Here is a 15496-nt window from a genome sequence, read left to right on the forward strand (position 1 = left end):
CGACCGTTGACTAAAGGGGCGATCCATGGTTTATCAATGCATGCTTTAATAAGATTTACGAATTGGGATGAAAAGCCAAATGAGAGCAGGACATGGCAGAGGAAAGAGCGATCCACTCTGTCGAAGGCGTTTGCCATGTCTAATTTAATCAGCATGCCTTTTTCATTCCGCTGCTTGCTAGAGTGAATGATCTCCTGTACCTGGATTACATTATCTAGAATATGCCCGCCTTCAACGAATCCGCCTTGAGGAGGGGAGGTCAGTATTTTTAACAGCGGCTTAATCCGGTTTGCTATCAGTTTTGCCAGTATTTTATATGAAGCGTTGCACAACGAAATGGGCCTGAACCTTGCAAATGTCTCCGGATTGGTGTCTTTGGGGATTAGAGCGAGGTAAGTGGAGTTAGTTCCTCCGCCTATCTTGGCTTTTTTCATGAACCAGCCTATCATTTTGCAGAGATCAGCTTTGATAATGTGCCAACAAGACTTGTAGAAATGGATTGTAAATCCATCAGGCCCGGGAGCCTTATCTGCGTCCATGCACCAGATAATTTTTATGATTTCCTCCTCCGTGGCTGGCCTACAGAGAGCTACGTTTTCTTCAGGGCTAATAAGAGAAGGGACGTTGGTGATGAAATCAGCGGCTTCCTCGTTATTTATGTGGGTTTCTTCTCTGTAAAGATTCCTAAAGTGGGTTTTAGCAGTAGCTTTGACTTGGTTAAAACCTTTGCAAACAGTGCCCTCTGATGTTTTAATTTCGACTATGTGATTCCTTGACAATCTCGCTCTATATTGTCGGTGGAAGAAGGAGGTGTTTCAGTCTCCAGCCTTCAACCACAAACTTCTAGATTTTAGTCGCCAATATTCTTCTTCCTTTCTGAAAGTTTGGTGGGCAGAGCGTTGGGCTTTTGTTTCATTTTCCAGCAACTCTGTTGTGATGTCTTTGTTTTCCATCTCTATTTGCAGAGTCTGCAATGCATGAATTGACTCCTTTCTTTGCTCAATAGGAGAGGGGCCTGGTCTCTTTATCCAGTTCTTCAGAGCTTGCTTGGTTGCTTTCAATTTTTGCTCCCAGACATAGCTTGGGGATCCCGTGAAAGTTTTGGCCCAAGCTGCCTTCACTGTCTCGATATAACCTTCCTTCTCGATCCATAGAGGGCTGAATCGGAATGGAATAGGCCCCAGATCTTCTTCATCTTCCAAGAGAAGCTGAATAGGCTTATGATCATAAGCTAGTTTGGGCAGGATTTTAGTGATGATTATCTTTTTGTTCATCATTATGGAGATTTGTACCATGAATCTGTCTAACCGAGCTGAGATGTGTTCTGATCCCACTCTGTTATTGGACCAGGTATAAATGCCTCTGATAGGATTGAAGTCCAGCAAATCCCAGTGCTGAAAGAGTTCCTCCACCTCGTCTAGCATGGGATCTCTATTGCTTATCCCTCCCCTCTTTTCTTTTGCTTTCATAATGATGTTGAGATCCCCTGCTATGATGATATTGCTGGGGGATGACTGCTCTAAGAAGGCTGAAAGGGAGTTCCAGCACTCTTGCTTTTCATGATAAGAAACTGGGACATAAAGATTGAAAAGGGAAATAGACAACTTACTTGCTTTGTGCATCAATTCCGTGTGGATCCAGTGTTGTGTTTCCTTGTGATTTTTCAGATGAAAAAGGTCATCGTTCCAGAGAGTTTCCAGCCCTCTAGAAGTTCCCCTTGCGCTAACAGCTTTGCCTGCTCTTTTATTCCACTTTGAGCTGCTGATCTCTAGAATGGCTTGGCCTTCTATTTTGGTCTCTTGGAGCATGAGGATATCTGAGGGCTCTGCTTTCATAAGATCTTTTACTGCTTCTATTTTGGAGGGGTTCCCCATTCCTCTACAGTTCCAAGAGACGAGCTTCATTATTTGCTTGGGGGAGTATTGAGGCCTCCCTTGGAGGGACTTGGTCTGATGTTTCGCCCAATAGACATTTCTATGGTTGCTTGGCTTCCTTGTGTTTTGAGTCTTTCTGCCTCCTCCTCCCTTTTTTCTTTGCGGGATTTCCTTCCAGCTTTTTTCGTTTATCGCTCGTAGGTTTCATCCTCCGAGGAACCAGAGCTTTCAACTGGTTTTTTCCTTGCTATCTCTGCATATGAGGGATTAGAGGTACTGCCTTGGTTGGCCTCGATCTGGATTGCTTCCCCTTCCTCCTTGTTTGAAGGTGGTATGTCTGCCTGTTCTACATTCTCTTGGGGTAGGGTAACTCGATTGTTCTGAGCACTTTCTGTCCCTTTTGGATTTACTTCCGTTTCCTAATTGGCTTTGTTGCTGCTAGGGCCTCCGTCCATGTTGCCTTTGCCTGTACCTTTTTTTGAGGTTGCATTCTTCTGGACTAGGGTCCATTGTTCCCCATTCTATTTGTCTGCTTGCTCCACTGCTCTCTTTTTATAGTTCTTTGTAAAGTGGCCATGGCCGTGGCAATGTCTGCATTGAAAGGGTAACTGTTCGTAGTCCAACTCATGGAAATGCATCCACCCAACTACTGTGAGTTTGATAGCTTCCGGTAGCCCCTCCTCTAGGTCCACTTCTACGCAGATACGGGCGCATGAGTACTGGTCTTTTCTCGCTGCTTGATCTATGTATTTTCCTAGTGTGTTGCCTATGATCTGTAGGGATTTTTGGTTCCAGCAGTGAAGAGGTAAATGTGGGAGCCTAACCCAGACCAGGACAGCAAAGGGGATGTCCTGGGTGGGATCGAAATCAGGGGACCATTTGTTCAGGTAAAGGCCCTGGGGCCCCATGAAATACGGTCCATTTCTAAAGATTAAACCTCTGTCATCTGGGTTTTCAAATACAAACACAAAGAAACCCTTGCCTACAAAATAACTTTTAACTCCTTCTTTGATCAGGGGCTTCCAGTTCCTTTGGGTCCATTCATCCACCGACTTGGGAGATGGCCAGAGGCCAGTGAACTGACCTATAAGGCCTCTCTCCGCCAGGTTCAACGCAACTTTACAAGTTTCTTCTTCTGGTAGGGCTACCGATGGAATCGTATCCAACTTTTTTACGAATTTCTGTTGTGAAGCTGAGGGAGGGCATTTTGGACCAACTGTGATCATTGTTCGGAAGGCTAACACCTCCGGAGGCGGGGAAGGAGGGGGATCAGGGTCCCCGCTGGCCTCCATTGATGAGGCTGGGCAGATTGAGGGGCGTGGAGGCCTGGAGCGAGCTGGAGTAGTCGGCCGTTGCAGAGCAGGCGCGCGTGCGATCCTTCACTTAGAAATAATTTTAAATCACTGAATATATATTTGTTTTAAATGTTGAATTAATTTTATATTAAAAACTATATATATTTAAGTATGAAGTAATTTAATTAATAGGTGAAATGGTATTTTAAAATGCATTATTGAATTCATAAATGGATTTAAGATCCTATAATATTTACACGTGACACTCTAACTTTGTAGATTAAACAACTTAAACTTATTATTTTTAAAATTTTTATGGAATTTTGGGCAAAATTGACCACAAAAAAGTAGTTTCATTCATTTTTGCCCGCACCAACCCAATATGGTAGAGATGTTGTAATATCCTGTCCTGTAAACATTTTGACTTAATCAAATTACATAAAAATAAAAATAAAATTAAAAAAATAAGATAATAAAATAAAGTAAAATAGAATTGAGTAAAATAGTCAATAACCATTGGTGGTTTTTCAACTCCAATTTTTGACAACCCATGGTATTCCTATGTAAGACAAGTATATATATATATATATATAGCCTAGATCCATCTTAACTCCAATGTACCAAGTGTCGAGAGGGATCTAATCTATTGGAGTGCAAATTTCTTTTAGCGTAAAAAGAAATTTGATCCTCTAGGCTCCATTTTATATTTAAAAACATGACTACACATCTAAGTGTTTTTAAAAATATTAAATCCATTTTATATTAGAAAAAATATTTTAAATAATAGGCAACCTAGATCCATCCGAACTCTTTGGAGGCATTGAATCTCTCTATTGAGGTGCAAACCTCTTTTAGAGTCAAAAGAGATTTGATGTCCCTCGTCCTCCATAGATTCGGAGTTAAGATGAGTCTAAATTGATTTAATTATTAGACTTTAAATAGGTCATGTTAAAGAATACCAAAAGAAAAATCCATGAGTTATGAATACCATGGATTGAATTTTTTTATGTTCTTTATTTTATTTTGTTTTTTAAATTTTATTTTATTTTGATTAAGTCAAAATGTTAGATATTACAACATCTCAAAGATACTAAATTGGAGAGGCCTACAGCCCAAAATCCCACAATTAAAAAAAATATTATGGAAAAAAAGCTAAAAAGTAGAACTTCAATATTGATTATGGTGTAATGAAAAAGGTTTGCTTATTTGATCATTTACTAACGTGTTTAATAATCTTTTAATCAATTATTATTTTAATTTAATACTATCTTAATTATTATAATAATTTGAAGTGATGCATACCATTTCATAATTAAAAATTTCATTATCAAATTTTAAAGAGAAAAAGCTAATGCCATGAATGTTAAGAATTACAACATCTTTACCATATTATTACCATCTTGATCATTTATTAACGTGTTTAATAATCTTTAATCAATTATTATTTTAAATTAATACTATCTTAATTATTATAATAATTTGAGATGATGTATACAATGATTTCATAATTAAAAATTTCATTATCAATTTTTAATGGCAAAAAAGAGAAAAGGTTAATGCCGTGAGCGTTAAGAATTACAACATCCTTAACACATTATTAAATTAGAGAGTAGTATACTAAATTAAAAAAGCCTTACAACCCAAAATCAAAATCCTACTATTAAAAGAAAATTATCATCTCAAAATCCTACTATTAAAAGAAAATTATGATCTCATTATGAAAAAAAAAAAAAAATAAAACTTCAATATTGATTATTGATTCCGTTGCAATGGAGAAGATTGGCTTTGATCATTTACTGACATGTTTAATAGTTTTTAATCAATTATTATTTTAATTTATTATTTTTTTATTATCTTAATTATTATAATAATCGGAGGTGATGTATAAAATGATTCCATAATTAAAATTTCATCATCAATCCTTAATGGCAAGAGATGGAGTGAAGTTTGGGAATGATCCGGGAAGGCCATGGCGTCCTTGTCCTTAGTTGCCTGTAGGCCACATTTCACGTGGTGAGTAATACTATTAATGGAAACAATATGAAGATGGGTGGTGACTTCCAGAATCCCCCTGCAATCACGCGCTAGGGTTTGTTACTTTCAAGAAGACGACTGTAAAATGCAGGGTCCAACGTAACACATTTTAAATTGAATCATTAAACGCGATGACTCACGGTATGTGTACAAATGTTACAGGGGCGACACGCATATAGATTCAACCATCGCCACCCCAACTCCCTGTATCGCATTGAAAAACGCACCCCCGCCCCGGGTCATCATCATCACTGTCAGCTGAGAAAATTCTCGTGATGGCGGTGTCATTTACTAGGCGAGAGGTGGTAATAATTGTTTCGATAATTCTAGGGTTGGTGAGATCCTCCCCTCCGTCCTAACGGTAATACTGGATAAAAAAAGACGTACCTGGAAGTGAATCTGCGATGCTCTGCTGCTGCAGCCTGCGCTGCATGCAGGGCTGATTGTGGGGGCGGTTGATGGGAAATAATAATGATAAGTCAGGGCCGGCCGATGGTAAGTTTTCCCGGGCGTATTTTCTGGTTGAAATTGGTTAAAATTGGGTAATTTTCTTTTTTAAATTAGATATTTAATTATGAATTAAATTGGTCAAAATTATTGCAATTTTTTGGGCGTATTTTCTGGTTGAAATTGGTTAAAATTTGGTATTTTTTTTTTAAATTATAGATTTAATTATAAATTAAATTGGTCAAAATTTAGTAATTTTTTTTTTTTAATTATAGATTTAATTATAAATTTGAAGGGTGAATTCATTCTGAAGAAGGATATGGAGGCCGAGGAATTGCCTCGCGGTCAAAAGTGGTCTGAATTTGGGGAAATTTTTTCAAAAAAATCTTGCATTAGTCATATTTTAATCCTATTTTGGATGGTGGAAATAAATTCAGCACCATCAAAAACTTATGGTGCACCCAAAATCTTGAAGTTTGACCACTGTAACTTTGATTTACAAAAATCCCTACCTGATTTTATTAGAATCTTGCCAAAATTTCTATGATTTTGGGGAAAAAAATATGTTTAGACTACAACTTTTTTTAGGGAGTTGTCTTTAGTGCGAGCTTTTAGAAGCTTTTCCTATGGGTTTTTCCGGTCAAATTTCTCTAATTCGGTAGCAATTTATTGAAATCACAAGTTTGATGGGTAATCCCTGCACAATCAAAGCGTCCTAGGGTTTTTCAGGTGCTGAATCCAAATATGCAGTTAAAAAACCAGTATAAATAACACAAATCAAAATTTAACCTCAAAATTTTCAGCTGGATTACGGCACCGAAAAGTCCAAAAGGTCGCACTAAAAACAACCCCATTCTTTATGGTCAAAATTTGAAAAATTCTTTTTTAATTTACAAATTTGAGATGTGATTCTTTATAAAGTGGCTGAGTTATTCCACAGATTTTTGAGAAAGCTAAACATATATATATATATATATGCAATAAAAACACATTTCCATCCAAAATTGTTGCCCCAAATTCCAAAAGATACATCAATCTCTTATAGCCTATAGCCTATGCCACAAGGTTCTTCGAATTTTAACCAAAACTGTTGCCCCAAATTCCAAAAGATACATCAATCTCTTATAGCCTATGCCACGAGGTTCGTCAAACTTTAACTTAGACTTGAATTTTTGCAAGGTTCGTCTAATTTTAACTGAGGTTAGGCGAACCTCATAACCAAATCCATAGATCAAAACACATAATTTCATGTCTTATAGCCTATGTCACAAGGTTAAATCCATAGATCAAAACTCATAACTTCATGTCACAACTCAAGCTTAGCCAAATTCATAGATCAAAACTCATAACTTCATGTCATAACTCAAGGTTAGCCAAATCCATAGATCAAAACTCACAACTTTAAGTCACAACTCAAACTTGTAATTTATTCTTGGAGTTTCCATAATGATAGCATTTTTGATGTTTAATGATATTGATTTCTTATTATTTTATCTTATAATACATTATATATATATATTCAAGTCACAACTCAAACTTGTAATTTATTTTTAGAGTTTCCATAATGATAATATTTTTAATGTTTAATGATATTGATTTCTTATTATTTTATCTTATAATACAATTTTTTATATATATATATACAACCCTGATGGTAAACGGCATCCCAATCTCAATAAAAAATTTAGAACTCAAATCAAACCTAATTATTGCTGAACTCCAGATTGAATGACATTACTTGTAGCATAAGCTGAAAATAATTTATTTAAATATATATAATAAAAATACATTTAGACAGTTTTGCCAAATTCCTGCCAAAAACATCCACGCCTGCATAGGGACAACAATTTATAGCATCCTTATAGCTTAGGCACACAACAATTTGTATGTACAGAGAGTGATGGAGCATAGGCACACAGCAATCTGTACAGAGAGTGATGGAGGTTAGTGGAGAGAAGGAAGCACGCTGCCCGCCGCCCGCCGCCGTGTACCGCCACTACCAAACCCGTAGACGGTCTGTACTCAGCCGTCTTCCTGACCACTCCGAAACCCTATTAGTACCACCTTTTTTGAAATTCGAATTCCGGCTTCATACCTGTAGCTGTTGCTATAATTGATTTGATGATTCAGTCCCAGCTGGCCAGAGTCATGGATATGCATCTGTTCAGTAGTGGTAACAAGTTTGGTTCAACTTAGCCGAGTGGTACCCTGCCAGGCAGTGTAGTGGGTTGTTTTATCATTGTTTCCACCCGCAGCTTTCTGCTCATGACCTTTTTCTCTACCCCAACGAGTCACTGATCATCTCAGTACTAGTCATCTGGTACAAAAGTTTCCATCTTTTCAACCCTGGTTTTCTTCATTACAATTTCAAGAATTTCTTTTCTACTTCATTGGATTGCAGCTTTAAGCTATTCCCACTAACTCGACTTAGGTGGGTTGCCCCTTCAAGTCTCCCTTGGCGTTTTCCTCATGGGGTCCAGGTAGGTTTTACAGTCGGTGAAAGGAATTTAAAAGAAGTGTCAATTTTACAGTTAGCTCGAAGTTTGAAGTCCAGCTATATTTTTGCATAGTAACGAGAAGCAAGTCAATGGCCTTGAAATTTTCGCCTTGGAAACAAAAAATTTACTGGTTCCAGGAAGGCAAAAAGATAGGTTCCTAAATATATTTCGGGTATATAAAGTTATCGAGTAGGTAGGTATCTGTTCCATAGACATGGAAGGGTTCCTAACTTGAGGAAGATTTTCCAACCTTTGTGGGTAGGTTGTCCCTTATGAATGAATTCTACAGTTGCGTAAGCTTCTATAGATTCTGAATAATTAATGTTATTCTCAGTCCCAGTCCCTATTTATTCATCTAGAAGGCTCGGTGCTCTGAATCTTTGCCAGTCTGGATTCAAAATTTGAACGAATTTCATCACAATGGTGTGGGGCGCATCGAAGAAGATTTTGCATGATGGGGTCGGTGCAGCCAGAGATAACACGACGGTGAATATAGAAGAAACATGCCCACTGAAGAATTCTGTGGGATCCCGTCCACAGAGCCGAAGCAGCAAAGTAAGCAAGGGAGCATCATGGACTGCACTGATAATTCTCATAGCTATTCTGGTTGGTTTCTTGACAATGCTCAAGGATGTGAGCAAATCCCAGCATTATGGCTTGGCCCGTGACAGAAGGCTTAAATATTTTCATAGCAGTTTCGTCAATGCAGGAAGCAATGTCTCCATTGCCAAACACCTGAAGGAACTCACGCGCCAGCCTCATGTGGCAGGCACACCCGGCGACATTTTAACTTCTGAGCATGTTTTGCAGAATTTCAAAGCATACGGGTTAGCAGCACACACTGTGGATTACAAGGTTCTGCTATCTTATCCTGTGTCTAGATATCTTTCCTTGTATTCCCCTGACACAGGATTGAAGTACCAATTCAATCTGGACGAGGAGTTTCAGAGTAATATTACCAATACTAGATCTGTTATAGCGCCCTTCCATGCTTTTGCACCCTCGGGTACTGTTACCGGAGAAGTTGTATACGTTAACTATGGACGTGAGGAGGATTACAGAATTCTGCAAGAGAAGGGAGTGGACGTGAGCGGAGCCATTGTAATTGCCAGACATGGAGATGTTTTCAGAGGAACCGTTGTCCAAAATGCCGCCAAAGCCGGTGCAATTGCGGCTCTTCTGTATAGCGATCCAGAGCAATTTGGTGGGAATGGAACAGAAGGTTACTTCCCGGACTCAAAATGGATGCCACTCAGTGCAGTCCAGAGAGGAACCGTCATGCACGGAAATGGCGATCCATTGACTCCCGGCTTCGCAAGCACTGAGTATGCCGAGAGATTATCAATGTCGGCCAAGGAAGTTGCAGAAAAATTCCCGAGTATTCCCTCCATGCCCATATCTGCAAACGATGCCCGCCGCATTCTCATGTCGCTCTCAGGCCCTGCTGCACCGTCCAGTTGGCGGGGATCAATGAAATTGGATGAACATCATGGGCTCGGTAGAGGGCCCGGGATCCTTAATTTTAGCTATGTGGTAAGCCCAATTTTCGATCTAATTACCATTATCATCGCTGCTTCTTTTCCATAAGTTTTTATTTTAATCTAAATCAGAACGCTGTTCTGGCATGTTCCATTATGACCAATTTGACTGAAGAATGCTTTCGTTATTATAAGTTTGATTGAAGCATGATAAGAAACGGTTCCATTTTCGCCATGGAATCAGCTTATCAGAAGCCATGTGACAGCCATGGGTACCAGTGAGTTTCATGACATGTGCCGCGCCCATGAATTCAGAAATTCTGCAGCCTAATCAGCTACAGTAACGACGTTGAATTGAATGTTTTAACACTGTTAAGGTTCATTGGGATGCTCCTCATATTTGAAAGTGCAGGTTGATTAAAGAATTTATAGATCGTTTGTAAATGGTTTATTGTTTAAATAGAATTACCTGTATCAGATTTCATGTGATCGTCATGGGAACTAGTGTGCCGAGCCATGAAGTTTCGCGCCCATGAAAGATCTTTAAAGTGTTGCACCTGGATAGCAGGTGGAAAATTTTGAGTAATTTATGTTCAGAGATACTGGCGCAGCGCGCTTCGCGAGTTGAAATTGATGCCGTACTATATGCTAGCCAATGCATGTATTGTGGACAAGAACGAGAGGAGCCGGCTTGCCGATGTACCTCTGGTTCATTGGAATCCGAGCTGCTTGTCCTTGTGCGGCTCCTCTGATCACGCTGTTTTGCGTGTAGATTCAGCAAGTAGAAAATGACAGTCATATCTGTCAAAATTCGGCTCCCAAATCCACAATTCTACCCATATGCATTGAATCTTTCTCCCTTTCTGTTGCAGGAAAACCAAACCATGGCCACGATTCGAAATGTGTTCGCTGTGATAAAGGGGTCAGAAGAGCCAGACAGGTATACCCACAAAAACATAGTTCCGCTCTGATACCCAAATAACTTTCTATTAAATATTTGAACTACCTTGACAAATTGTTGCAGGTTTCATTAACATTTGTGCTGAATCGCCAGGTTTGTTATTCTGGGGAACCATCGAGATGCCTGGACTTATGGAGCTGTGGATCCTAACAGCGGTACAGCTGTTCTTCTAGAAGTAAGGGACATCGAGTTTTTTTCATGGAAGTACAACCAGAATTTTGGGTTCAAACTTCATTCATGTGGGCTCATTTAATTTGTTTAAATGAGCAGATTGCTAGGAATTTCGGCGTCTTGCTTCGCGACGGATGGCAACCTAGAAGGAGCATTATCCTCGGCAGTTGGGATGCAGAAGAGTATGGAATGGTAAAAGCCTCAATAATATCTTCAATCGTGACTTAAAATTATTCATATAATGAAAGGATTCTGACCATTCTGCAATGTTTTGGTTAACAGATAGGATCGACAGAGTGGGTAGAACAGAATCTTGGAAACTTGGGCTCACAAGCAGTGGCCTACCTGAATGTTGATTGTGCTGTTCAAGGAAGTGGTCTTTTTGCTGGTGCCACACCACAGCTGGACAACCTTCTCGTTGAAGTTACGAAAGAGGTAATAAGCACATAAACTCTTCTTTATATATATTGCCAAGACGATTTCTCTCAAGTTTTCTCAATGAATCAATTTATTTTCCTGCAAAAATGCTTGCTTGTAAATGACATGTTTTACTTGCTGGTTTCAGTTTCTTTACGATTATGTTTGATTCGTGAATTTGAATTGTTTATATCTGTATGAGATCACACAATTTCAAGAAGTTAGTTTTATTTTCACAAATCTCGTTATGAATTTAGAACTTATGGCTGTCAATGTGGACAGGATGTCAAAATCTCCATATCCTGAATCCCATGCGTCCTGCAAAGTGTAGCTGTTGAAGCTTGAATATATCTAATTTATTAAACTAGCAAAACTTGTGTCTATGGAATAATGAAGTAATGTATTCCATTGTAAAAGAAATCCAATGCTGCCACTTGGATCCTTCACAGTACGTCTGTCACTATTATCCTTTTTTTTTCTTTTGAAACACGTCTTTTCATGGATTTTGTACTTTGCCATTTATAATTTCCATTTGTATAATCTATTTAAACTTGCAAAGGAATAGGATACTGCCAAATGCCATCATCTTCACTTGAATTCCTTGGGCTTTTTGCTCTGCCTACAAAGCTCATTATACCATTTTTAGTGGAACTTCTATTGCTTTTTGTTTTCATACTTGCTTGTTGTTTTGTAGATCTATTTTGGGTTTCCTTCCATAAAATCACACGTTGTCTTGTGGATCTATAAAAGTTTCCATTTTTCACAAGCGAGTTTATGGTTTAGAAAGAATGATTATAATTGAATCATCAGTATGAGGATGTTTACAAGGATTCAAAGGTGTTCAATGTATTTTCATGGTGAGTTTTGCCAAGTTCCCCTCTATTCATGTCTTTTACTGTTACGGACATTTCTTAATTAAATTTCACCAATAGCCTCCCTTTTTAATATGAATGAATTCAAGTTAGCCATTAAGACTATAATTGGTCCTTTCATACTAAAATTTCCCATATTCGTATACTATCACGAACATTTCTTAGTTAAGATTCACCCAGAAGCCTACCATTTTAGTATTCAAACGAAGTCGAGTTGCCAAATAATGCATTGAGCCAAGGAAATCAATTCTAATTTTGTATTACATTAATGGTTCTTTTACATGTTTTTCAAGGTGTACACTCAATACATACTTTGATCAAGGATAGCTTCCCAGATTTGAATCATTAACTAATCATCAAAATATTTCCATGGGAAAAGTTAAAACCTTGGAAGGCTTAATCCAATTTGTGTAGGGAAACCCCTTATACTAAACCTACTTAATGAACTACATTTTTAGTCCCACAGGTAATGTGAAATTATGCAACATATTTTTTGGTTAATTTGTAAAGACATGCTTGATTGATCAATGGAGGAGTGACAGAAGATTTTGTGGTGATAACTTGTCAACATAGTTTCTCTTGTGATTCATGAGTAGAGTAGGCACAAGAGTTTTTTTGGTGATAGAATCGCTTCTTTGTAGCTTCTATGGTTAGGCTTATATGATAGCATTTTGATTTCTTTGCTCTTTGTCTCTAATGAAAAATTCATAACTAGTTACGGTGGTATAGTTCTGAAAATAGTTTTTCTAGTACGATCATCCAAATGTCGATGATGTACATCTTATCTATTTAGCCACCTAAATAGAGAACTGTATTGTATAGCCTATGAATTACCTTGTATCTCTGTTTGCTCAGGTATCTGACCCAGATTCGAACTCCAAAACTGTTCACGAGTCTTGGGCTGCAACAGGCACTGGAATAAAGGCAAGACTGATTAATAAGCTTGGATTTTCAGTTGGCATTATAGTCACAACAAAATCAGAATCACAATTGTAACTTGGAAGTCTGCCCTGTAAGGGTTTGTTTTATATTAATCAACTGTAACTTGACTACTTACTATCTTTGGTCTTAGCAGATTGACAGACTAGGTGGAGGCGGGTCTGATTTTGTAGCATTTTTGCAGCATGCTGGAGTGCCTTCACTTGATATCTTCTATGGGAAAGGTATGTAATCACTCTTCAAATGTTTATTTTTTACATCCAATTTATAGTGTAGATAAAAAGTGGTTGAGGTGCCATATCCTCAGGGAGGCCTATGTTTACCTTGAGGAGTCTAAGAGGCCATATATCAGGACCTTACTCGCTTTACCTTTAGGCCTTTTGCCTGAGCTCAGGTAAACCTTTGAGGGCCTTACCTTTTAGCTCGGGTAAGGATAACCCTGCACTTAGCTGAGTCTGGTAACTAGCTTTTGTTAATTTACACATTGTTATATATTAACAGGATTTAATGCCTTGGTCTGGATATGTGCAGATTACCCTGTTTACCATACCCGTTATGACTCCTTCAGCTGGATGAAGAAGTTTGGTGACCCATACTTTCGTAGGCATGTGGCAGGTTGGTAGCATCCTTCACTTTTTCTAACAGTTCAATCTATAAAGTGCAGAATGTTATGGTGTTCTTTAACTGAATTTCCTATCACTGCAGTTTATTCTATCTGGGGACTTCTTGCCCTACGCCTAGCTGACGACCACGTTCTTCCTTTCGATTATCTTGCGTATGCTGATGAGTTACAGGTATAATGAATTTGGTGCTTTTACCAGAAATGCCTCCATCAAAGCTTTTCTTGATAAAAGTAGTAGTAAATTCACCAGGCAATTGGGAATATGAGAATTCTGAAATGGTAGTGTCAATTTGGGGAACTAGTCAAATATTTACATTGTTCTTAATCAACACCTCATTTCCAATTTTTGGTGGTGCATTTTTGTCAGCGGTATGCAGAGATGATAAAGGAGAGAATAAACACTTTCGATGCTGTCACTATAGAGCCTATCACTGCAGCCATTAAGGAGTTTTCTGATGCTGCCCATAAAGCTGCCGAGGAAGCTGAGGTAAAATCCCAGCTAGTTCTATGTTAAAAAAAATAACCCTGGCGGAATGATTGTAACACAAACAACCTGAACCTAGCTTGTTATAGCTACTAGTCATAAGGCAGTTACGAACGAACCTATTCCTATTTATAATATGTTTATTTAGAGATCCCCTTTTATAAATGGCATAATCCCACACAAATGTAAGAACCCAATTACAGTCTGCTCTGTTCAATGAAATGTGCTGAAGTTCAATGAGCAATTTGTGCAGGCTTTGAGAAAACACGGAAAGGGAGATGCACGAATAATTCTATGGAGAAGGGCCTTCAATGATCGCTTATTACTTACGGAGAGAGCATTTCTGGACCCCGAAGGCCTCAAGGGAAGGCCCTGGTTCAGACATTTGGTAAGGATCAATGGAAGATGATTATTTTTAGGTTTCAGCGCTTACGATAATTTAATAGTGATACAGTTTTTTCTGTCCATGTAGACTCTGTGGCATGCAATTAATTATCTATACCATCTAACCAATATGTATTATTGTGGATGGTAGATTTATGCTCCTTCAGAAAGCAATGAATACAGTTTTTCATCATTTCCTGGAGTGGTGGATGCCATGGCCAATGCAACCAGTTCCAAAAATGGGGAAGCAAATGGTGAATTGCAGCATGAAATTTGGAGAGTTGCCAGAAGAATCCTTCAAGCAGCAGCTGCTCTACATGGAAGATTGACTTAATATATTTCCATTATTTATAAGTGATGACGGTGTAAATATGTCACAGCACATCAATCATCTTATAATATATCATTTTTATTAATTTATCACTTTCTTACAGACCACGTCTTCTCTGGCAATGTCTGGTAATAGAATGTAACAGTTTTAAAAACTGCTTTGTGTTTTCTTATCTGCTGTATTCGCCTGTTCCATTCCACTCCCTAACTAAAAATTGCTTCATATAATAACTCTGCTCAGCATATAGCCATGTAACCAAAAACACAATACCTGAGTTAAACAACTTTAACAGAACATATGTGGGTTGAAGTCCTAAAAGCAGCTTGGCTTTAACTCCGAACAGACATGGAAAGTCTAGTGAGACTGATACTGGAGTAATATGTGCCTAACTATTGCAAGGATAATTTATTTCAGTATTAAGGTTGATACTGGAGTAATATGTTCCTGAGTATTGCAAGGATAATTTATTTCAGATTTGACATCCCTAGGTAATATGTTCCTGAGTATTGCAATGATAATTTATTTCAGATTTGACATCCCTAGGTGCATCAACTGAATAAATAGTTGATAGCAGCCCGGAATAATAAGTGCCTTACACAGGTTACCTTCACTACTAATAAGGTTACCTTCACTATAAATAAGTAAGGTTGAATGTAGTGCTCTTGTTGATATCCAGGTTCAAATCCCCC

General features: G+C 38.2%; 2 protein-coding genes across 2 annotated transcripts; one reads left to right on the plus strand and one right to left on the minus strand.

The window, feature by feature from the left end:
- Positions 1-2395: 2395 nt before the first annotated feature.
- LOC149229469 (uncharacterized) lies at positions 2396-3166 on the minus strand. Its single transcript, XM_089381047.1, has one exon. It carries the CDS (start codon positions 3164-3166, stop codon positions 2396-2398), a length of 771 nt encoding a protein of 256 aa, XP_089237173.1.
- A 4316-nt stretch (positions 3167-7482) lies between these two features.
- Positions 7483-14979, plus strand: LOC149229470 (putative glutamate carboxypeptidase LAMP1). Its single transcript, XM_089378661.1, has 12 exons — positions 7483-9681; positions 10499-10566; positions 10681-10762; positions 10858-10950; positions 11041-11193; positions 12903-12971; positions 13123-13210; positions 13518-13601; positions 13692-13780; positions 13976-14095; positions 14346-14480; positions 14628-14979. Exons 1-12 carry the CDS (start codon positions 8569-8571, stop codon positions 14808-14810), a joined length of 2277 nt encoding a protein of 758 aa, XP_089234787.1. The 5' UTR covers positions 7483-8568; the 3' UTR covers positions 14811-14979.
- Positions 14980-15496: the final 517 nt, after the last annotated feature.

The sequence above is a fragment of the Pinus tabuliformis genome, chromosome J, assembly GCF_031772625.1.
Source record: "Pinus tabuliformis cultivar Carrire ecotype Pingquan chromosome J, CPIR1, whole genome shotgun sequence".
NCBI lineage: Eukaryota > Viridiplantae > Streptophyta > Pinopsida > Pinales > Pinaceae > Pinus > Pinus tabuliformis.

What these genes read in the sequence shown, in the direction of transcription:
- LOC149229469 (XM_089381047.1), bottom strand. Translation starts at nt 3,166, where the DNA reads ATGGAGGCCAGCGGGGACCCTGATCCCCCTCCTTCCCCGCCTCCGGAG.
- LOC149229470 (XM_089378661.1), top strand. Translation starts at nt 8,569, where the DNA reads ATGGTGTGGGGCGCATCGAAGAAGATTTTGCATGATGGGGTCGGTGCA. An exon ending in TCCTTAATTTTAGCTATGTG is followed by an intron (nt 9,682 to 10,498) that starts GTAAGCCCAATT and finishes TTTCTGTTGCAG; the next exon opens with GAAAACCAAACCATGGCCAC. An exon ending in CAACAGGCACTGGAATAAAG is followed by an intron (nt 12,972 to 13,122) that starts GCAAGACTGATT and finishes TGGTCTTAGCAG; the next exon opens with ATTGACAGACTAGGTGGAGG.